Here is a 25,284-nt window from a genome sequence, read left to right on the forward strand (position 1 = left end):
ACTCCCAAACACCAGGCTTCTACCTCAGAAAGCAAAATAACTTTATTGCGTTTCGTCATTTATTATATACGAAATTACATACAGTAGCTTCTCCTACTGCAGCAACTTCCATTTTTCTTAGTAATATTTAGTGCCAGTTTATCAGAAAGTGACGATTTTGTTCTTTTCGGCTCACTGGATGGAAACGGTGCATTATTTGCAAATGTTTTATGCAAAATTCTGATTTTGCCCACAAGTTAAATTTGCAACTTTGGATGGAAACAAAGCTAATGTAGAAATGGTTAAATAAAACCAGAGAAATGACTTCATGAATAAAAGCCATTTCGTTAAGAAACAATAAAAGTGCATCCTGATGTTTGCTTTTTCTAACATTCCGGGATTATAATAAAAAAAAAAAAAAATTGAAATATTTTATAAAAAATATTTTTATAGACAACCTGTTGAAACTCAATTACTAGAGTTTATCCAAGGTATTACATTAACAAACATATGCACCAATAAATAATATACTGGTTACACTTTTACATTTTAAGGTGGTGTTGTAACAGTGTAATTATACAAATAAGTACATACTCTATAGTTAGACGTAAGGTTAGGGTTTGGTTTAGGGTTAGTTGTTTGCTATTATGCATAATTTACTGTTATTACTATAGTACTGCATGTACATGTAAGATGTGTAACAAAGACACTGTAAAATAGTGTCACCAAATAACCAATATACTATGGAAAATCTGCATAGGACAGTAATACATTGGCCTCCAAATCTATTTGGACGCTGAAGTCACATGAAAGCATTAATTCACCTCACACAGGCATCCTAGGAAAGTATCCACAGGTGTATTCCTTCACATTAATTATGAACATGTTCCACCGTTGTCTGATAAAGTGTCCAAATACATAAATTATGCATTGTTTTATAATTTGAAACCACAAAATTGTGAAATATGTGCTTTCTTTAAAATAAATACTTGACATTCATGCATTTTTCAGTATGACTTTTTGAGGTCACTGTAAGTGCGATATACATGTGAATTGTGATGACTGCTGGTACAGTACCTGTGCTGAGGAGGAGAAGCACCTTCATGCACAGATACTCGTCGTAGGACACCTGCAGCCGGACCAGCTCACTGGCAATCTTCAGCATCTGGTTACACTGGTCACCCATGTAGGGCAGTTTCATCCTCTCCCTTTAACACACACACACATATTTATATTCTACATGCATTTCACAGCACCAAAGAGAGATAGAGAAAGAGAAAGCCAAATATCATGGCAGACAAAAGAAACGGTTCAACCATGACAACTTGAAATGGTTTTAGCATGATAATGAATAATACAATGTTAATGTGTTTGGTCTTGGCGAACTAGACCTTCTCCGCTGCTGCTGCTGCACAAGTATGAACTTGCTTCTGCTAATAGATACACAGACACACTGTTGTGAACATGTAAGATATGCTGCTGCTGCATAAATAGACATCAATAAATCCCGTAGCAGATCTAGGCAGGTGGAGCTGGGGAAGGTGAAGGGTTTTACCCTACAGCAAACACTGACCCAGACTATTTAAATGTCGGGAAAGCAATCTCATTGGCTGCAGGATCAGCCGAGACAGCCATGCGGTAATGATGTGATTGATTTCATGTAAAGGACAAACAGCCTGCGCCATCTAGAGTTTTATGACTGAACTAGATATTTATTCTAACATCCGATAATTTTCTCTTTGACATGGACATAAAGCAGCATGCCGATGAAATTATTACAGGTTTAATTGGATTATATATTGACAGAAAAGAATATGCGATATAATGTGCAATTCCCAAACTGACAAATGCAACACGTAGGATTTGCATTTCCTAGTCAAATGTTTCAATACCCAGAAGCTCTCATTTCTGATTCCATGCAATACATGAGTGAATAATATAAATAAAACATCTTGTGTAATTCATGAAATGCATTCTTTACTTTGTTTTGTATTTTTAAGACATTTACGAAAGCAACACATTTGGAATAGACGATATTCCACTGAAAATGCATTTTTTCTTTTTTTTACATTATAATGTTGAACAATTTATTTTTTTAATATTATTCACTTTTAAAAGTTTTTGTACATGTTATTTTAGAAATGCAAATTGTATTATACATGCAATAAAGCTCCTAGGCTGCCACAATAAGCATGTCTGAGAAAGAAGTAGTTGACGATTTGCTAACTTTTGCGAAGTTCAATGGATTGAATCTTCACACACCATGTTCCATGTCCAATTAAATTTACATTTTCGTCCTTCTAGGACCAGAGGTAACATCTCAAAAGTCAGCGCACAGCCCTGCTTTGCTCATTATTCAGATATCAGACCTAGATTTTCATTAAGAATAATCCAAAAGAAACACTTACGTTGAAATATAGCCCATATAAAACTTACAAGACAGGTCTAGGGTTTTTCATCATTAAACAAAAGTTTTAAAGTCCGTTTAAAAAGACAAAAAAAGAAAAGTCTGATAACCGATAGAGAAAGATAATTGACTTATGGTGCCAGTGTAAGTCTGGAAGTTTGAAAATGGTGTTGAAAACCACATAACTTGTCATGGTAACACAATCTGTGTTGAAAACCAATCATTTAAAGCCAAAACATTCCAACTGTGGGTAGTAAAGGTGGGCTCACTCATTGATGACGAGGTCTGGAGCGAAACACAGCATGCCTCCATCACACTGCTGGTAGGATCTCCAGCCCAAGCTGAAGGACATGAGGAAGAGCCAGGAGCACTGCAACAGTGTCATCTGGTCATCCAAGTGCAGGTTTCTGAAGCCTGAATATGACAGGGATGTTAACTCTATAGGAAGTATACACTCTTAAAAACACCATAACCAACTCAAAAACAGTTTTCATGACATAAAGAACATTCTTTGCTGATTGAGCCTGGTTTTTCCCAAGGTTTTTTTTTTCTCCATTCTGTCTCCTGATGGAGTTTTGGTTCATTGCCACTGTTGCCTTGGCTTTTGGCTTGCTTAGTTGGGGACATTTAATATTCAACAATATTATTGATCTGCCTTACTTAGGGTGGACGATGACGCAATTTTCTTCTAGAAACAAACTTTGTTGTATTATTTCCCTGTTATCACTGTGAAGCTGCTTTGATACAATCTGTATTGTAAAAAGCGCTATATAAATAAACATGACATGACTTGACTTGAACCAAAAAGCTGCAAAGAATCATCGAAGGGCCTTGTTTCAAAATGTAAAATGGTTTGAATTACACTTTGTTTTTGAGACTCAGCCTGTACAATATTATACGATCGCTCTTGCTTCAGATCTCTCTGACGCAACTTCATAATGACATCTGTTTGTTCTGATTTTGACATGATTTTGATGTCACTAAAATCGAAACCAAATCTTCTTTCCTGACATCAAAACCCTCCAAAGACACTGGGCTTTATTCATGAAACTGGAGCAGAACAAATTTGTGTAAATTGTTCATGAAACCATTGTTACATAAAATGTCAGATTCAATTGAATGAAATAATCATTAGGGCCAGATATGCACATCACACAAGGAAACAGAGAGAAATCTTTATCTTTGAACTTCCACATGTGCGTCATGTTTTCAAGTCGTGGGCTAATGGATAGAGACTGGAAACTCGAAGGTTGCGGGTTTGATTCTCGATACTGGCAGGAAATGATGAGGTGTTCTTGAGCAAGGCATCAAACCCCCAATCGCTCCCCGGGTGCCGCAGTGAATGGCTTCACTTGACCTTCACATCATGTCACTTAAAAAATAATGACTTGTGTTGTCAGAATGCTAAAATGGCTATAGTATAATGTTTTCTTCTATTTGTCTCTTTAAAGGGAATGTACAGCTCGAAATGAGTTTGCTCAATCATGTGGTTCTTTTGTAATCCTCTTCCACAAGCATTTTTGCCCAGTAAGCCCATGACACACTGCCACAGCAGAGAATATCATGTGCTTCTTTTCTCACGCTTTTGGTTGGTGATGAGTTTCTAGTAGCTCATTAATTTGAAAATAAGTTAAAGTAAAATAGTGCTGTCAAATCGATTAATCACATCTAACATAATAGTTTGTATAATAAAATACATGTGTGACGTAAATATATATATAACACTTACTAACACTTTTTAGGTTAGATGCGATTAATCGATTTGACAGCACTAGTTCTGACATGATATAAGGTATGGATAATTCCGAGGGCTCACCAGGAAGGGCTTTGGCCCACTTGACTGCAGAGACGACTTGGCGGCCGCCCAAGCGGTTAAGTGTCGTCATGAGGCGGGTGGAGGAGTCCGGGATGGTGCTGTCGTAGCCCGAGTAAATGATCTCCGGCTCAATGGCTTTGAGCAGGGACAGCATGGTGGGCACCAGCTGGGGCATGGCCTTGGGCACCAGCGAGCACATGTGCTCTTCGGGCAGAGTGGGCGCCTGCTCACTTGAGGACGAATGTCCCCGCAACCGCATTAGTTTCTTGTTTTTTCGAGCTGAAATAAAAGAGAGAAATGTGAATATTAATGACTCAATGAAGACATTGATATTTCATTTGAATGTTTAATATGGCTAGGCATTGACACAAATTTCATGATTCGATTCGATTTCAAATTTCCTCAAAGAAAAAAAAAAAAACTCTCAACTAATGATGTAAACTATACAGGGAACCCCAGTTGGTACATCACTATATTATTAAAGTAATACACTATATTATTATTATAAAAAACAATGTTTTTAATGACATTATGTTTCTACTCATATACTTTTTTTAAATATAAACATTTAAATGGTGGCTGCCATAAAAACATGAAGGATTTATTCAAACACACATTAAATATTGAAGAACAGGTTAAGTAAAAATACCATGAATATGCAATATGATGCATATATTGAGCAAAATTCATATTAAAGAGGTGTGTGAACTTGCAAGTACGATGTCAGGCACTGTAATTTGCTCTGGCCTCCTTCCTGTTCGCAGGAGTGATGAGATAGTTAGTAGATTGTGTTCACTGAATCGCTGGCTGTCTGAGTGGTGTCCGCGTAATAATATAGAATTCATAGACAATAGGAAAAGTTTTTGGGGCAAACCTGACCTGTTGAAAAGAGATGGTATTCATCCCTCCTGGGATGGTGCTGCTCTTCTCTCTAGTAATATGGCTCATAGTCTTAGAGCTCAAACATGACAAATTGGGCACCAGGTCAGGAAGCAGACAGACTGGCTAAACCGACCGTCTGCTAGCGGCCTCGCGTCACCAAGGTCAGATAAATCCTATCACATAGAGCCTCTTTCACCTAGCTATCATCATATAGAGACTGTGTCTGTTCCCCGAATTTGGAAATCCAAAAAACGTTTAAACCCATCTAAGGTTAAAAATTTAATTTATGTTCAACAAATAAAAAACAGCTATAATACAGATGAGCAAATGCTAAAGCTTGGGTTGCTGAATATTTGATCGCTTACTTCAAAAGCACTCATTGTTAATGATATTATTTCAGATAATAACCTAGATGTGCTGTGTTTGACAGAAACCTGGCTAAAACCAAACGATTACATTACTTTAAATGAGTCCACCCCGCAAGATTACTGTTATAAACATAAACCTCGTCTTAAACGCAAAGGGGGTGGTGTTGCTGCAATTTATAGTAATATTTTCAAAACCACTAAGAAATCAAGTTTTAAATATAATTCTTTTGAAGTGTTAGTGCTTAATGTAAAAATATATAGTATAAATGATAAATCACGTTTGAGATTTGTGCTGGCTACTGTATACAGGCCACCAGGGCACCAGAAAGATTTTATCAAAGAATTTGCGGACTTTCTATCAGAGTTAGTATTGGCTGCAGATAAAGTACTAATTGTTGGTGATTTTAATATACACATCGATAATGAAAAAGATGCATTGGGTTTGGCATTTAAAGACATTGTAAACTCAATTGGAGTTAGACAACACGTGTCAGGACCTACTCATCGTCGTATTGATACTCTAGATCTAATATTATCACATGGAATAGATGTTGATGCCGTTGAAATTCTGCAGCAGAGCGATGACATCTCATATCATTATCTAGTCTCGTGTAAATTACATTTAGCCAAGGCTGCAAGGCCGACTCCGTGTTTCAAATATGTTAGACCTATCACTTCTGCCACCAAAGATTGCTTTATTAATAATCTTCCTGATCAGTTTCATCATCTTAGCATCCCGGATAGCTTAGAAGAACTTGATATTGCAACAGAAACTTTTAACTCTCTCTTTTCCAGCACTTTAGACACAGTTGCTCCTTTGCGCTTAAAGATTAAAGAAAATAATCCAATGCCGTGGTACAACGAGCACACTCAGGCCCTTAAGAGAGCAGCCAGAAAAATGGAACGCAACTGGAAGAAAACAAAACTAGAGGTATTTCGCATTTCATGGAAAGAGAGCTCGATTGCATACAGAGAGGCTTTAAAAGCTGCTAGATCTGCTTATTTTTCAACCCTATTAGAAGAAAATAAACATAATCCTAGGTATTTATTTGAAACAGTGGCTAAACTAACGAAAAATAAAGCTTCAAACACAGAAGTTTCCAAGCAGCACAGCAGTAATGACTTTATGAACTTCTTCACTTATAAGATTGATAATATCAGGGACAGAATTATAACTATGCAACCGTCTACTACAGTATCGCATCATGCAGTGCATTGTAGTCTCCCTGAGGAAAAATTTGATTAATTCGTTGCTATAGGAGAGGAAGAATTTACTAAACTCGTTAAATCATCTAAATCGACAACATGTATGTTAGACCCTATACCGACTAAGCTACTGAAAGAGATGCTTCCAGAGGTCATAGATCCTCTTCTTAATATCATTAATTCGTCTTTGTCTCTAGGATACGTACCAAAAAACTTTAAGCTGGCTATGATTAAACCGCTTGTTAAAAAAACGCAACTTGATCCTACAGAATTAGTCAATTACAGGCCGATCTCAAATCTACCTTTTCTGTCAAAGATACTAGAAAAAGCAGTATCCTCACAACTGTGTTCCTTTTTAGAAAGAAATGATATCTGCGAGGATTTCCAGTCCAGATTTAGACCGTACCATAGTACAGAGACAGCTCTCATCAGAGTCACAAATGATTTGCTCTTATCATCCGATCGTGGTTGTATCTCTCTATTAGCGTTACTCGATCTTAGTGCTGCATTTGACACTATCGACCACAACATTCTTTTAAATAGACTAGAAAACTATGTTGGCATTAGTGGAATTGCACTAGCATGGTTTAAATCATACTTATCTGACCATTATCAATTTGTAGCAGTAAATGAAGAGATGTCTCATCGATCACAAGTTCAGTATGGCGTACCACAAGGCTCAGTACTAGGACCGCTGCTATTCACTCTGTACATGCTACCATTAGGAGATATCATTAGGAAACATGGAATTAGCTTCCACTGTTATGCCGACGATACACAGCTCTATATTTCTTCAAAACCTAACGAAACTTACCAATTCACTAAATTAACAGAATGCATAGCTGATATAAAAAATTGGATGACTCGTAATTTCCTACTTCTAAATTCTGAAAAAAAGAGATTCTAATTATTGGACAAAAAACTTCCTCACGTAATAACCTAGAATACCATCTAACACTTGATGGCTGCTCTGTTAAGTCTTCGTCGTCGGTAAGGAACCTGGGTGTGCTCTTTGATACCAATCTTTCATTTGAAAGTCACGTGTCTAGTATCTGTAAAACCGCATTTTTCCATCTTAAAAATATATTTAAATTACGTCATATGCTCTCATTGACAAATGCGGAAAAGTTAGTTCATGCGTTCATGACCTCAAGGCTAGATTATTGCAATGCTCTACTGGGTGGTTGCCCTGCACGCTTAATAAACAAATTACAGCTGGTCCAAAACGCAGCAGCTCGAGTTCTTACCAGAACCAGGAAGTATGACCATATTAGCCCGGTTCTGTCAACACTGCACTGGCTCCCTATTAAACATCGCATCAATTTTAAAATATTGCTGATTACTTAGAAAGCACTAAATGGTTTAGCTCCGCAGTACTTGAGCGAGCTCTTAACGCATTATAGTCCGTCACGTCTATTGCGATCTCAAAATTCCGGCCAGTTGATAATACCTAGAACAGGGGTCGGCAAATAACTTTGGCCGCGGGCCAATATTTTTTTTAGCCAGTAGGTGGCGGGCCAGCTACACGGAGTAGGGATACAAATTAAACCGCTTAAAATACACTCTGTATTCACCCGCTTTATATCCCGACCTGACGGGTCCGCAAAATTTAGATCTCATTTCCAGAATCTCACATTCAAATGTCTCTAACGGAAAGAGAGAGATTAAGTAGCCTATAACAATTATAAATGCTATACAAAAATTGTGTTCGTGTCAATATAAATATTATTTTAACATTGTACTGACAGCAGAGAAAAAAATGTCACAGAAAAAAAAAATGAAATATAAATAACAAATAAATATCAAATCACTCAAGCAACATAAATGAAAACCATATAGCCCAACTGACAAATGAAGAAGGCTATTTTCTGCCAAACTATTTCAAACATCCTTGCATTTCATCCTTGTGAAAAATATCCAAGTTCCAACCGTGTCGGATACGGGTGCGGGTCGGATCGGACACGGGGGAAACACGGGTTTAAAACAATCACATTCAAACGTAAAAATATATGCATATTTTTAGGAACACGTCTACAAAAATATGCCTGTATTTCAAGTTTATAAAATAATTTAAAATCCACATCAGTTTGTGCCCACGCGCCACGACCTCCCAGGATCTATAACGCTAGGTTACTTTCACTTTTAAAAATTCATAATAACCGCGCGCGCGATCTGCATTTGTCGAGATGGATGCATGGTGAGGAGTTGAAGAAAAGAATAGCTAGTGGAGATTGTAAAGTTGTCGACAATAGTCATCAAAAATCAAGTCCGTGTGTGGGAGAAATTTGGAGTTAGGCTGTCTGAAGAAAATATTGTGAAAGGCTTTGCTACATGCATTTTCGTGTTGGATAGCCGCAAATGTGGAACTTCATAGCAGGAAGCACGCAGATAACTCTGGTAACAAAGCAGTTCTATCGAACAGTATTTTTCAAATTTAACACTGTTAAGTAGGCTAGCCTACGTGTGGTGTGCAGCGCGTGTTTGAACCCAAAATTGTCAGATGTAGGCGCGCGGCCACGGCTTTTCTCAAGTAGTGGAAGAGTTTTGTGCAGCATTTAGTGAAAATATTTTTTAATCAGGTAATACATATTATTTATCAGTGTGTTATACCCGAATAAATAATAATGAAAAAAAGTTCAAAAGTCGGACTAAGTCGGAGTAAGCGAATGAGACTTAGGCTACAGGAGAGCATGATTGCTATTCACACCCTTATTAAAATGGCTGTAATAATCTGTTACCACAATAGTACTTGATATGTTTAAAATGATTTAATTGGTATATGTCTGCTAGGTGTTAAATTAAAATTCAACATTAAAATTCGTCTAAACCTGTTATTCATTTTTTTCTATTTTTGATCTGAGCGCACAATCAGAAAATCGGAAAACGAGTCGTTATTCGTTTTTTCATTTTAGTTCAGGAAATAAATAATGGAAAAACAAGTAGTTTTTCTTTTTTTTTTTTTTTTAATAAAAAAAAAACACGATTGATCGAATGATACGCGGTGCCAATTTGTAAACCGTTATTGTAAAAAAAAAAAAAAGGCTGATTTAAAAAAAAAAAAAAAAAAAACGGACTTCCAAAATAATCCGGCGGGCCAGAAAATATTGCTGGCGGGCCAGTTTTGGCCCGCGGGCCGCCTATTGCCGACCCCTGACCTAGAATATCAAAATCGACTGCTGGCGGTAGATCCTTTTCCTATTTAGCACCAAAACTTTGGAACAATCTTCCTAACATTGTCCGGGAAGCAGACACACTCTGTCAGTTCAAAGCTAGACTAAAGACACATCTTTTTGACATAGCTTTCACATAATACATTATAGACTTCTATAATTCAATGTTAGGCTGCATAGATTAGGTCAGCTGGAACCGGGAACACTTCCCATAAATCCTGATGTACTCGTTACATCATAAGAAGAATGGCATCTACGCTAATTTTAGTGTCTTTGTTTATCCCGAGGTCTTCCCGCAGCCTGCCGGATCCAGGCCGTATCCAGATCTGACGAAGGACCTTCGCCTGGACCCGATGACAACGCAGTGCTGAAGTGCCAACTAGTCTCTCCCTATGGAGGATCCCTTTACCACTCTACAGATAAAGCGTCGTCGGGAAAACTCAATTTGCGTGTCTACCCCGAATTGATAAAATAAAATAAAATACAATTCTTAATCAAAACTATAAGGAAACACCAGTAATTTGTTTAGGCTTGGTTTGTAGGGAATTACAAACCTGCACACATTCAAACGCACATAACTATAGAACCAATTCTTAATGCGCATATGAACGCCATCAGCGTTTCTCACAGGTTCGCGTTTAAAGTCTGTGTAGAGAGAATGGTGTCGTCTTGGCGGCCCCTAATTTAATAACAAATGATCGTTGCGACGGAAGCGAATCAATCAAAACTAACTTTAGCTGGAAAATAACTTTATTAAAGAACCGCTATAAAGCCAAAACAATTTTACCTTAAATTATACGTTTATCTCTGTAAAGCTGCTTTGAAACAATCTACATTGTTAAAAGCGCTATATAAATGAAGATGACTTGACTTGACTTGACTTGACAAAATGCTCCTCTTTATGTTAATTTTTCTACCTGATTAATTTTTAAGTTTTTGGGACACTGAATGGCTTTCCTGAGGTAAATGTGATGACATTCGGTGCATTCACTCCATGTTGTAATTACCGTAGCTATTCTGAACTGTAAAAAGTGCTTGTAGAACTTGTAATTACAATGTGTAAACTCGTAATTTTCTGAGAGCTATGAATTGTGCCACGTGGCCGCTGTACCACCTGACCACTGCAGATTTAAGATGTGTTTGCCTTGAGGCGGCGCTGTGCAGACCGAACGATGTAAGACATCAAAGTAAGCTTTATTTACGGTAATTACGACATGTAGTGAACGCATCAAAAGCTGTTTTATTGATGACTTTACGCGATTGAAACACTGATTGCGCGATTACATGAGACACAGATTTCATGTCTCAACATTTATAAAGTTGTACTGTATCTTTTAACATACCTTTTGTTGTTCATTCATGTTATAATTCAATGTTAGGCTGCATACAGTAGATTAGCTGGAACCGGGAACACTTCCCATAAATCCTGATGTACTCGTTACATCATAAGAAGAATGGCGTCTATGTTAATATTAGTCTCTCTGTTTATCCCGAGGTGTACCGCAGTCTGCCGGATCCAGGGCGTATCCAGATCTGATGAAGGACCTGCGCCTGGACCCGATGACAACGCAGTGCTGAAATGTCAACCAGTCCCTCCCCTGTGAAGGCCTCCTTCCCTTCCTTTCCCTTTGTACAGATAAAGCGTTGTCGGGATAATTCCGGTTCGCGTGGCTACGCGGAAGCGATAAAAATTCTGTATTATAAATTTTAAGGCCAGACAAGTAGTTTGTTGAGGGTTGGTTTGTGGGGAAGGACTACACGCCTGCTCACATATATTCAAACATGCATACCTATAGACCGTGTTAGCGGTCCCTAAGTTAATAACTAATGATCGTTGCGACAGAAGTGAATCAATCAAAACTAACTTTAGCTGGACAATAACTTTATCCTAGACCTGCTATAAAGCCAAAACAAAAAGTGCTATATAAATGAAGATATCTTGACTTGACATGTTCTTTTTTTGTTGTTGGTGTAACTAGTAGTAAAGTGGAAGATATGATCTGTTCACGTGAAACAGTGAAAAATTGTTTTGCCAAAATTGTTTGAATTTCACAATAAAAATGACAGAATTTGAAAGCTGAGACTTTGTTTTATACCAAAAGTAACATAGCACAAACCTTATTGCGATTTATTTGATTGGAAGCGATACAAAGAGCACCGTCCTTCGGATGAGACGTTAAACCGAGGTCCTGACTCTCTGTGGTCATTAAAAATCCCAGGATGTCCTTCGAAAAAGAGTAGGGGTGTAACCCCGGCATCCTGGCCAAATTTGCCCCTTGGCCTCTGTCCATCATGGCCTCCTAATCATCCCCATATACTGACTGGCTTCATCTCTGTCTCCTCTCCACCAGTAAGCTGGTGTGTGGTGGGCGTTCTGGCGCAATATGACTGCCGTCGCATCATCCAAGTGGATGCTGCACATTGGTGGTGGTTGAGGAGATTCCCCCATCTATGTAAAGCGCTTTGAGGTCTCAGAAAAAGTGCTATATAAATGTAACAAATTATATTATTATTGTTCATTCATGAACTGAAAACAACACAGACTGAAAGATCGATTCTTGGGATTTAAGTGCAGACACTTACATGACTAAATAGACTTTTATCTTTTATCTTGATACAGCCTTTGGGAAATTCATTCTCATATCTTCTGTTGCTGTTCAGGTTTTGTAAATGATTCAATGACAAGGATCTCAAAGATGAATAACAAAGAAATCTAGTTTAAACCTTAGTGTTCATTTAAGGTTTCAGCATTTACTAAAACATTTTTAAAATCAAAAGTTGTATCCAATAACATTATTTATACTACGGGGCTGTTGAATGCTTGAATCTGATTGGTTGATGAACGTTCTAAGGTGTGCAATTATTTTCAAGGAAATTTCAAATTTCAAAAGGTCTTTACAGCTGACAACAGCAAAAAACAACAACAACAAAAAAAAACACAACACTGACCAAATAAATAAATATAGTAAACAATAGGATAAAAACGTCAAATTATGTCCATGTTTTTTTTTTTTTGCCACAAAATCACGTTTTACTATGTAAGGAAAGCATACTCTCTTTCTCCCACTCTCTCTCCCACTCAAACACACACACATACAGTACGCACACACTCGCACAGAAAGGTGTTGTCAGAGCTGCTCTGACGATTTTAGCAGTAAAATAGTTTAACAACTTAAAAGCTACATGATATTTCTCATTGGCAAGGTAATACCGGTGCTGTTCGTGGAGCAGATGAACGTACAGTTTCGCTTTTAATATGACACCGTTGAAAGACACACAGACTCTGGTGATTCACATACACTTAATCTCTTTCTCTCTCCCTATAACTGTATTAATAACTGCAATAGACTGCTATCAGTGGCTGAAATGTCGAAATCTCTGAAAAGCCAGTAAACTCTTCTCTGTTGCTTTGTTCAAAAAGGCAACTATCTGAGGAATCATTTGTTGTTAAAAAAAAGGTGGTAATGAGGTAACGTCAAACAATGTTCAATGTTTGTTGAATATCAGCGTTGTCTACTTTTGCAGCATTATTGTTTTCAATTAGTCAGAACAAAAGAGGAAGACAGTTACCTGCACAAAAGATGTCATTTTCAGATACTCTTTTCATGTTAAGTCTTTTCTTTTAGGAGGGAATGGATTTTGACGTTGCTAATGAAATCCGTTCTGATAAAATGACTGATTGCAACCACAGGTAAATAAAGAAATAAAAATGAGAATAACAATGATAAAAACCTCTGCACAAACTGTCCTTTGAACATATTGGACCAAACAAATACTATTATAATTTGATTTACACTTAGAACATATTCATTACAGAAAATGTGTATTCAAGTTAATTGTATGGATTTTTTTGTATTTTTATTTAAATAGACCTGAACAACCAAGAGCAGAAGCCCTCTTCAAAGCTAATTAAAATGAACAAATCCAGATTCTAATGTTCTATATTAAAGACAATGTTCTCAAGTGACAATGGCAACAGAGTAAGAATTAGCATGTGCTTTTTAGTCATTATTGTGAATTCTGAGATCCTATATGAAGGAATATTCCAGTGAATCTTTCAAATTTTAGCACAGACTATATGAATGGAGCTTAATGCGGAGACACACACACCTTTGTGTTTTGATGTGCGAACGCCTCTTAAAGGTTTTCTCTCATAAAATCGCTGTTGTTGATTGTGAGCTTACCATCAAGCACAATGTCATTTTGTCCCACTTTCTAAATGTTCTGCCATAAATGTTTCTATGGCAACTAAAAGCCTCTCTGGTACAACCCCAGATTTAGTTAGCAGCTACTGCATCAAGGTTTTTTTTTTCTCCTGTTTGGTGCTTCACGCAAATAAATCATCCATAATTTTAAAGGCTTGCACAGAGATGGATGAATCCTGTCCAATATCTGTGAAGTACATCAGCACGCTGTCAATGAGGCACTGCTGCCTTCTTAAAGCTTTCTGGCCATTTTACAACTTCCTTCATCTTCTGCGCATGAAAGAAAAATCTGCACAAACAGTCTTTGCCCTCACCGTGTTTTCACCACCTACCACCAAGACACCAAGGACGTGCACTGGAAAAAATGCGTATACGTCTAAAAGAAATACTGGAACTGGATTATTTGATGACATTTTATTCAGTTGACATTTCTCGATCACTGATGTGAAAAGTGTACCATATTAAAATTGAGTTTTTCCCTTCAAAGCCGTTCGATCGAAATCTATAATTTTTGGGAAACTCCTCACAAATGTCACTCCTAGTTACTTGCTGCTTTGCGCTCTTGTGCTGTGGCATATAAAAGGTCATATAAATCACTCAAGTGAGCCACATGACAACCGCTCATCAGTCCATCAGAGCATCCTCACCTTCCAGATTCATGCCGGCCTGAAGACACTTGCGGAAGCGGCATGCCGGGCAGTTTTTCCTCCTTATCTTGTCGATAATGCAATCATTTCTTCCCGCGCAGAGATAGTTGTGCTGCCCTGCAAAAAAAGATTTACAATTACAATGAGCGCCTCTGATGTTTGGGGTTATAGCATCACCCCCCATCCCCCCCCCCACAAAAAAAACCCAGATAGACTTTGCAGTAAAGTGACAACTGAATCCATAGTTCTGTAGATTGAATCGATTGAAAAGTGACAAACTGATTAAGTGTCATAAAAATAAAGGTAATAGTAAAACTAACTGAAGGAGCTTTCGCACCGAAGGAACCTTTTCATAGTTTCTAGAACTACTGGCAGTTTTCGGGCGTGTTCGCACCGCAGGAACTGTGAACGATTTTAGTTCTAGGAACTCCTTTTGGATGAACTAATTTAGCTCCTACTTCAGTAGGAGCTAAATTAGTTCCTCCAAAAGGAGTTTCTAGAACTAAAATCGTAATAACAGTAATCGTAATAACAGATGTTCTTCCCGGTGGCAAAAGCCGAAGCGTTCCTATGGCAAGGCTAGTAAATTGCTTGGAAGGGAAGTAGCCTAATCTACATGTCAACAGGTAAGTTGATTCAAAAACAGACGTGGTGGAAATTCAGACATAGTTAACATGATCATCGAGGGACTGATTAACTAATTCAGGAGATACTGTAGCAATAAATTAAATGCCTAACCTTGGTCATAGTAGATGTAGCGCTAGTCTACTACCGTACATTTTAAATGAGCCTCAGCCTACCATTGAGTAGTTATTTATTTTAGTGACTGTTGCTGTTTGACTTACAATATGTTAGGCTATGGTAGATGGTCTATTTCCCTGTTATCTAACTAAAAAAGTTTTCCGTTTTCGTTTTCTGTTGCTCGGATCGGATGGCGAGTATATGACGTGAGCTTTTGTCGGTGAAATGGATAGCGCGGTGTAGCCTAGCGCAACTCAGCTAGGCATTCACTCAAACTAAACTCGTGGTGATGATGAAACCAATGTGGTACACACATCAATCCTCCATCAGCAGTAGCCTACAACTATGTTTTGCTTTTCTTATTTCTTCCATTGACATTTGATCATTAGCCTACATGACACTAGAAGTTCTGTCTCTTCCTTGTATAATACTAATACTTCAGGCAGTGACTGGCAATGAGTCTGATCTTCAAAAGAGACCTTAAGTTTACTAATATTAGTCTTGAATTTCCCCAGCTGAAGATAATTATGCTCTGCTATGATTTTGTAGATGGACAGTTTTGAGAATACACGGAGCAGAGGTGAAGAGCAAGCAGGGTTGGCAGCAGAAAGGTAATCGTTGGATGAATCATATAATTTAGGGGATCATTAAGATTTCCTCTTAGCAGTTTTAATATTGGTTGTTTGCACAGTCTTGCTATCTTCTCTGTAGCACTACTTTTGACGACGTACATTCGTTTTAACCTCCTTCCTTTTTCTGAAGGAAATCGATAAAACCCAACAACCTTTTGCTGTATATCTGGCGGCACAACCCCAAACACAACACGTTTTCGTCATCGTTTCAACTTTGATCAACAACAATGTTTTTAACTATGTAATTGTTTACAGTAGCCGGCTTGATCTCTTCAGTTGGTCAGTAGAAGCCGCTCGCGTTCTGCCACCCGGAAGTATCTTGGTGCCTATTGTTTACAAACATTCTGAAATGCCGTATAGACCTTATGCGCCAGAGAAACGAGGGCGCCGCCATCTTTAGAATATTGTATTTGGACTTCCGTTTTTGCGGTCACTCTGTATATGTTTATGGCATTGCTGTCTAGGAGTAATTAGCTTTTGAAGTGGATTTACTTAATGTAAAGGTAACGAAAGTTATCATGAGGATTAATATTTAAAGCAGATGTCTAAACAAATGCCAGTAGACCGGGAAGATTTTAAAACGAGCCATTCATTCATAAATATTCAAGATTGCTGTGAAAATACAGACCGGAAGTCAAAAGACAACGAGCGGTGCGCTGAAAAGGGGCGGGGCTACATAAGGTATATAGGAACTATCCGTGGCGTTAGTGTACGCTGATTGGCCGAACGCACGCGAAACACTGGCACAAGTAATTTTTAAAAAAAGGCTGTGTAAACATACAGATTATAGCCTACTGTATATATTTACTCCAGAAACTAGCTCTACGAACATGGAAAACATATTCATATAGTGATAACTATAACATATAGTGATAGATGGTCCTCTTAACCTTTTTTCCTATGAAGAAAACCCAACGCAACTTTAAGGGGACCAAGCAAAACATGATTATATTTCTGCTTAGTTAGCAACACTGGACATCAACCACACGGCATATGTTAATACCTTTTCATATACTGTCTTTCTATGTATAACCGTTCTATTTATTAACGTATTAGACAGGACTGTTAGACAGATCATAAATTAATGAACACGGAGAATGCGAGCACTGTGAGCTCAGGCTGGCGTTCTCAGCGCCATCAAAATAAAGGTCCGCCGTGCTATAAAAATAAAAGTCACAACAGCAAGCACGGCTTACGTCACTTCAGAGTTCCTACTGGCGGTGCGAATCATCCTGGTGGCTAGTTCCTAGAACTAAGTTCCTAGAACTATCCGGTGCGAAAGACCCTCATAGATACGGTTAAATGCAGTGCTGACATTGACAATCAAATATGAGTATGTAACACTGTGAATAACAATGAAATGATAAAGATATTCTGCATAACATTTCCATTTGTGTTTCATGAAAATAATAAAAAATAATACAATTCTTCTTAAAGAAATAATACAGGTTTGGATGACCTGAAGGTGTCGATGACACAATAAAAGTGTTATGAAACAATGTTTAGTTTTGGTTGAAGCATCCCTGTAAAAAGCCATTCCAGCACATACTGTACACATTATGAGAACATAACGGTCGCATCTTTATTCATTTCTACAAACTTCTGAAAGCTTTAAGTCAGACACGCTTGGAATTATTACAGACTTGTAAGCCAAAACAGATGAATAATCAAACGCCACCTCTACCAATCTACTGCCAAGCACTCAGCCAAAGACCTTTGAGGATCCCTCCATTTGGTGTGGAGAACATGCCATCCAACAGTCTGTAGAGACCCAACTTACAGAACTGTTCATTTTGAAGCATTTCAAAGCATTCAATTGCCAAGTATATGCTGCAGTTTAAAAACAGTTTATTTGTCTCTTTGTTCTATTTCTCTGTAACTATAACATTGCAGAGAGGTTGTTGTGTGACAATCTAATAAGAAGCTATACAGAATGTTCTCCAATTGTTATTTTTTACATTATATTTAATAATGTATAGTGTTCTGCTGTTTATTTACTGTCTATTTGTATCTGTACTATATGATGTTATATATATTATGTTTGACGCTGTGTTTGTGTACAACGACCAAAACATTTTGAGAACCATGCATGCAACTGCATTCAAGTAGTGACAATTGTATTTCCATTACATCTGCATTGAAAAGATTGAGAAAACATATCTATTTATTATAAAACATATCTATATTGAGATAATATATCTTCGATTAAGCATATGGATTCACTTCATGTCCAGTGTGCCCACAAACTCTGCATTAGAATAGTCTCAACTCCTTCCTGTCTGATGCTGCTTTGACAGTGGCCAGTAACTAGATTACACCTTAATTAACCTGACTATATTATACTTTACATCCATCGCCAACATAGCTTTTCCCCTGATAAATACAGATTGGAAATACATTACTGTCTGCCTTCCAACTAAATAGATTTTCCTGGGGTTGAAGCAAAGTCAAGGAAAAGTGATCAAAAGACAATTTAGCTTTATCCTCATTTCCCAGAACACTGCTTGACACTCCACGTCCTCTTTTCATTAACTGTTCAAATAAAACAATAATGTCTCAAACATGTTTAGCAGGCTTGAAGCACTCTGACTCAAATGTCTTCCCATTAGTCATAGTAAAGACACATCAACAAAACCGATCAATGCAAATGCACTCATACAACAACTCAGAGGCACTAACTGTGATGCAGGCAAAATCAAGTCAAGTGCAAACTATGATGATTATCAGAATGCAAACTAGTGACTAATAACTAGTGCGGTTAACATGTCTGTGAGCAGGGTCAGAAATCAACTTGGGTTGAATAACAAAATGTCCTAAATAAATATTTACTGTATCAGAGGCAAGTGCTGTTCTAGCTAATATAAAGTGTTTTTTTAAAACCTTTTAAAAATCCAAACAAAGAAAACACTCATAAAACTTAACACAGAGGTTAGAAGATTGATGTAATCAAACACATGTGCCCGCCAATTATTTCAAATCTATATTTTAACAGTGTTCATTGTGTTAGGATATCTTGTGCATTATTGTCAGCTACCTGAATGCAATGCTGAATTGATTTGATAACTGAGCCATAATAATAACCACTACTGAGAATTCATTTACATTGATGTAATTGTTTGACATAATTGGAGAACACGTTTTTGTGTTTTTATTTGGTTAGAATGAAAAATATAAGATAAAAGTAAAAAAAAAATGCCCCACTCCAGTTTTAATAAACAAGTCCAGCTAACAATTAATTTCTGACAGTGCATGTAGGTGATTTCTTTTCCCGCTCCAAGGATTGAGCTTGATTGTACCAGTGTTACTACTATGAATTATTAGACAAAAGCATTTTAGCACAGGTGCATTGTGGGGCGACTGTTAGCAAAAGCATTATTTAAAGTGAATTTATTTACCATCTGTGTTTTGTCGCGCTCTCCATCCTTCACCATTGCCAGAGCAACCGAAGAAATCAGGGAAGAAAAACAAAAATAACAGATATAAATGTTTCAAGTGCTGAAAACACAGCTCAGTTCATGCTGACACTTTGACAACAAATGACGTTGGTTAGCGGAAGTTACTCATTTCAGTTTAGCAATAACTATGAATTTTACAATATGAAGAATCCTCTATGCAGGACACAGTAGTGTTAATTTTGGCAGCCATTTTTGAATTAGTCTTAAGCCCGGGACACACCAACCGGGTCGGCCATCGGGCAGTTTTTGTGCGTTGAAATTGGTCCTTGGCGGCTTTTTTCCGGCTGATTCGACATGTTGAATCGGCGTCGGGCCGTCGGTGAGAGAGAGAACTCTGATTGGCTGTTCAGCTTAGTGAACGAGTCAGAGCACGAGAATAATAGCGAAACAGCGAGCAAAGAAGTCAAACCGGTACAGAAGGCTGTTCTAATGTTACATCATCTTACCTGAGTGTTCCTTGGCGAATATTTCAATATCAACATGAGAGGAGTGGAATAAAGAAAGTGTTTAGCAGAATTGATATTCAAAACGGTAAGCACGCACTGCTTTGTTTATAGTTTGTGTATCTGCAGCCTGCAGCGTCGGTTTCCCTTGTTGAATGACAAATATAGATGAATATATCTGCAGAAATAGACAGTTGTCTCATTTACACGCAGGCGCAGAACGCACATTCTAGTTGACAGTCGGCTGTAGTTCTCTCGGTGTGTTCAAGTGCAGCTCTTTTCCCCCGACAAAGGCGATGCGAGGCGACAACGCAGGCTTTCATCTGCGCTAGTTCTTTGGTGTCGGTTTGGTGTGTCCCAGGCTTTAGTCTTCATCTTCAGATGAAAATGGTCTTAGTCACATTTTAGTCATTATGTCTTTCATAGTTTTAGTCTAGTTTTTTTTTTTTTTTTTTACGAAAAGTCATTGCATTTTTTGTGAACTTTTAGTTAGGCTATTACTTTTTGTCAAACTGCAGTTACCGACATTAATTTTGGTAGCTATTTTATATGTAGTCTTCATTAAAAATGTCATTATAATTTTTCTCTCAAGGCCAATTCAATTAAGCTTATGAGAAATTAGAATCAAGGTAACAGGCTGTATTGACATTGCACTCTTTAGCATAATTACATTTATACATTTGGCAGACGCTTTTAGCCAAAGCGACTTATATTGCATTTCAAGGTACACATTAACATTCTTATCAGTTCTTGCTTTCCCTGGAAAACAAACCCATGACCTTGGCATTGCAAGCGCCAACGCTCTACTGTTTGAGGCCATCATCAGGTGTCTGGAGAGCGTCAACCCCCAATCAGACTACAGCAAGACCTAGACCCCAGCCCACCACCACCCAGCACCATGGAGATTTCGTGATGAATGAGACAGATGAATGAGCCAGAGCCAAATGAAGTGAGGACACCTCTGTCCATCACCCTGGAGCCAGACTCCCCAGAGAGAGTCTGACCAGGGGTGTGAGCCAGCGACATCTGTGGCAGGGGGAAACCTGGTGGAATTGGACAAAGGCTGATAGATTGGGACACTGAGGTACTGCCTCCCACTCTGAATCATTTGTTTCTTCATCAGCATCACTGGTTCAAGCCCGCATTGAAATTGCATCGTCGACCTTTATGGACCTTGAAATATCATCATTGATCCCATCCAGCTTCCCTCTCTCACCCTCATCGCAGAGCTCAGTCAGTCCTCCAGCTCCGCCTCTGCTGGATGCCAGCAGCCCTTCATCGTCCCCTGTGATGCCTTGTGCTGTTGTGAAGCCTCAGGTCGTGTAATCACCAGTTTCGGCGAAGCGAGAGGATCCCTCGGCTCCACCTCAGGCCTCTGATCCCCTCGCGCCGTCGACCTTTCGGCTCCTCCAATCCCTGGGCTCCACCAGAGACCCTCGGCCTTACGGCTCCACCGGGTTCCCTCGTCCCACTGTCTCCACCTTGGTCATTTGTCACGTTGCCTGTGCCATCGACTAACAAGCCTTCCGCTGCGCTCTGTCTCTCCACCCCTACGGCTTCAAGTAGGTTCCTCCTTCCCCCTGCCTTGATCACACCGGCTCCGCCTCAGTCCTTGGGCACTCTGGCTTCATCTCAAATGCTCGTCACTGCAACTGCACTTTGGTCTCCAGTGCCAGCGGTGTCACTCAAGTCCATCAGCTCTCCGTCTGCACCATGGGATCCCCTGACATCGGTTCCATCTCCGTCGGGCGTTCCACGGATGTCATCAGCCACGATGTAAACTTGCAACTCCTCCCTCCTGCGACTCCGCCGTGGGCTGTCAATCCCTGCAGTGCTCTGGGTCTCTACCACCTGCCAACTCCATCCATCATCACCATCATGGATACTTCCACCATTACCGCCTTCAGGATCTTGTCTGCCTGCTCTTACCATCCCTTCACCATCTCCTCTAACCATCCCTTTGCCATCACCTCGCCCTCCACCTAAGCCGCCGCCTTCTCCAAGACACGGCGCAATACCCAATGGTATCTTTTTTCTGTACTTTAGGCATGTTTACCTCAATAAATGTAAATAAACTGTAAGTCATTTATAGATGTGTTTTTGACATTATGCCAGATCTGCCTTAGTCACTGTCTACCATTGTCTGTGATGCTAGCATACTGTAATATTTACCTATATAAGTTTATTCCAAAGATAGTTTCTGTTATTTTAATTAGTTTTTAATCACACTGATGTAATTTAAAAGTTTTTTTTATTTTTTTTTATATAAGTTTGGTTTTAGTTAATTATAAAAATGGGAGTGTGATGTCATCACTGGTTTGCGTTTTTGAAGTTTGCGCAGAAAGAACTTAAAGAGTTTTCTGATAAAATGGTGTTGTGTTAGCGGCCCCTGAGTTAATAACTAATGATCGTTGCGACGGAAGTGAATCAATCAAACTAACTTTAGCTGGACACTAACTTTATTCTAGAGCTGCTATAAAGCCAAAACACTTTACTTTAATTTCCTATTATCAATGTAGAGCTGCTTTGGAACAATCTACATTGCTAAAAGCGCTATATAAATGAAGATGACTTGACTTGACTCATGATTGACAGCTGAGATTGACATGTTCTCTGAGCGAAGTAGTCACTGAGGCACCAACGCACTTTTATTGGGGAGATTGGAGCTTTACCTTTATTTTCTACATTTCCATATTTCACATCAACAGATGGGTTGTTCTGCAGTAAACTGTACCTAACTGATTCTGCGGGAGTGTGGGCGGTTGATACCGAGGCTCCACTTCACGCTCACTACTGCGCAGACTTGGGTTCCGAATCAGCACAATATGTCAGCGCCAAATTAGGACATTGGTGGTCAATCTTCCATCTTTTTTTAGTCTATGATTCAGATGCAAATACTTTTCTAATTTAAGTTTTTTTTCTTTAGGATTATGGGTGATGTAGTTCTCCATTGTTTTTTTTTTGTTGTTGTTGTTTTAATGCAACTGAAATGACTTGTGTACATAGCTTCTACAGAAACACCATCTCTTCAACCTCTGGGTACATGGAAGGTCTGTTCTGAAAGGTTTATAAGTAATCTAATTTGTGGAGAAAATTAATATTTTATTTTTGGAACTCTATTTTGTGCTCTCAGAGAATGGAGTAGATATTGTAGTGAATATTATGCAGGTGCCCTGTAGTTCAGTATTCGGATGGAGCATGTGTTTAAACAGGAGGGTATTTTGTCAGGTAGCCAAGAACACATGCTTTATTGCTGCATGCTCTTTTTCTAGACACATTCTGTGTTACAACTCTAAAGAAATATCTCATCTCAAGGTAACACCTCCACAGGAAACCACACTTTGACAATGTTTGACATTTTTTTTTTCTTTCTGTGATTAATTGAGGCAAATCTGATCATCTGTCTACTGAGGTTTACAGAAACTCTGACTGATGGAGTAGATCACACAGAAATTGCTCAAAGGATATAGATCAAGGTCGTGCTCAGTACACAGTGTAGGTGTCTCTATTAGGAAAAAAAGCAGTGGTTCAGAAGTCTTAGCAAATGAGAAATATTTCAGATTCTCCACTGTTTCTAGGTCACTAATTCTGACACTGACCATGTGAACTACATTGTACTTAAGGTCAGATGTCCCTGCTTTCATTAAAGCACCGAGAAAAAAAATGCCCTTGTGAACCTTCTCAAACCATGCAAAATGACATTAGATTCCACTTGTGGAATTATTTATTTCTCCCAACTTTTGTTCCCTAATGTTTTTAGACTTTTGAGCTACTTTCAAACACAAGCTGGAAATGGCTACTTATGACCACATATTGAGTGATTTACAAAAGGATCACAATAATAAATCCACACCTTGTAATATCAGAATTAATGCACAAATATTAAATGCACACTCACCGGACAATATAAAATAATATCATTAATGATTGTATTATTTAACTTTCATTAAATAATACATAAAATAAATGCTCATTTAATTTCAGCAACTGTCTGTGCAACTCATTTGCTACGTACTATTTTTGATGTATTGCCTATGTAAACTAGAGGTTAGGGCATTAAAGATCAAAGAGCCTTGTGCTATAAATTAAAATTTTGTGCACATTCCAAAAATAAATCACACTTTTAACATATAGATGGTCTAACAGACATGGACTAAAATCATCAAAACTCAATTTTGAGTGTCCATATGCCGTCATTTTATCAGGCATTGCACGCTATTCAAAATGTATTCAACAGGAAAACCTGATTATATGCAATTAATTTGTTGTTCACTGTATAATAAAATGAGAATCAACGCATTTATCAGCCCAGTGCCGTCAAAAAGGAAGATGAAGTATTAAGTAAGTCCTGCAGGCTCACCCTCTACGGCTCTTTTGAAGAAAACTTTGCAGCTGCCACAGGTGAGCACACCATAATGACATCCAGAGGCCTCATCTGAGCACACCAAGCAGATCTTATGGCTGTTTCCACTGGGCTTGACTGATCTGGACGGATTGGAACTGCTCACTTCAGGCCTGGCCAAAGAGAAAAAAAGAATACAAAAAAAAAAAATAGTTTAAGGCATTTCAAATGAAATTCAATAGCTCTTCTAATACAATCAACAAAATACCCATATTTCACATTGGACATTAAGTGGCCACCTAACAAAGTCATTCATATTGAGTTTAATGTAGCCTGCTATTACCAAGTCACAAATGAATTTGCAACAAAAGAAACAAGAAATTCGATTGTACGGAGCGTACACATAAAAAACGCAAGTTTACTAAGAAAGCGCAGCACAAGCTCAAAACAGATTTAATTTCAGGCCGATCTCAATCACGGTTACTACACAGAGCTGGGAGATCTAGTGAGAAGCATTCAAACTCAGTGCAGAATTCTCTGGTATAAACCATAGATAGATAACTATCTAAACAGCTAAAATAAACAGCGCTGACGTGGAAATCGGGAGAAACGTGTAATGAGCGAAACAAACAAATAATCGTTCAGTCCACAAATAATCGACATTCACAATGGATTTAATGTAGTAACATTCACTGTAACCATGGTATTGTGGCAGAAATATTATTTTCAAGGTTTGTACAACCTTTAGAGACTTCAAATTCAAATATTATCCAATTTCTAAATATTATCCAATTTAGGCTAAATGTTATTTTAATGTGATGACCAAAAAAGTATTTGTTCATCCTTCAAAGATTGCCCCAAAGATAAATAAAGGTTTTAAGATGTAGGAAAACAAACACTTTTATTTAAAAAAAAAAAAAAAAACTAGGAGGAGCAATTATTGGCTTATTAGCCAGAATACATATATTTTTTTTGCACAAATTTTGCTTTT

The 25,284-nt window shown here is 38.1% G+C and overlaps 1 protein-coding gene across 4 annotated transcripts in view; it reads right to left on the minus strand.

Annotated features, from left to right (window-relative positions):
• The window catches only part of LOC307144558 (glucocorticoid receptor-like), an 88,222-nt gene that overhangs the window by 7,365 nt on the left and 55,573 nt on the right, over positions 1 to 25,284 (minus strand). For 2 of the 4 annotated variants that reach the window (XM_079847013.1, XM_079847014.1), the window contains exons 3-8: positions 24,312 to 24,466; positions 19,449 to 19,475; positions 14,681 to 14,797; positions 4,203 to 4,481; positions 2,656 to 2,800; positions 1,057 to 1,187 (exon numbers count right to left, since the gene is read on the minus strand). In XM_079847013.1, the coding sequence (XP_079703139.1) occupies positions 1,057 to 1,187; positions 2,656 to 2,800; positions 4,203 to 4,481; positions 14,681 to 14,797; positions 19,449 to 19,475; positions 24,312 to 24,466 (854 nt within the window). The remainder of the gene's footprint in view (positions 1 to 1,056; positions 1,188 to 2,655; positions 2,801 to 4,202; positions 4,482 to 14,680; positions 14,798 to 19,448; positions 19,476 to 24,311; positions 24,467 to 25,284) is intronic. The other 2 variants (XM_079847015.1, XM_079847016.1) reach the window with 1 other exon arrangement.

This window comes from Squalius cephalus (genome assembly GCF_949319135.1).
Source record: "Squalius cephalus genome assembly, chromosome: 17".
Lineage (NCBI taxonomy): Eukaryota > Metazoa > Chordata > Actinopteri > Cypriniformes > Leuciscidae > Squalius > Squalius cephalus.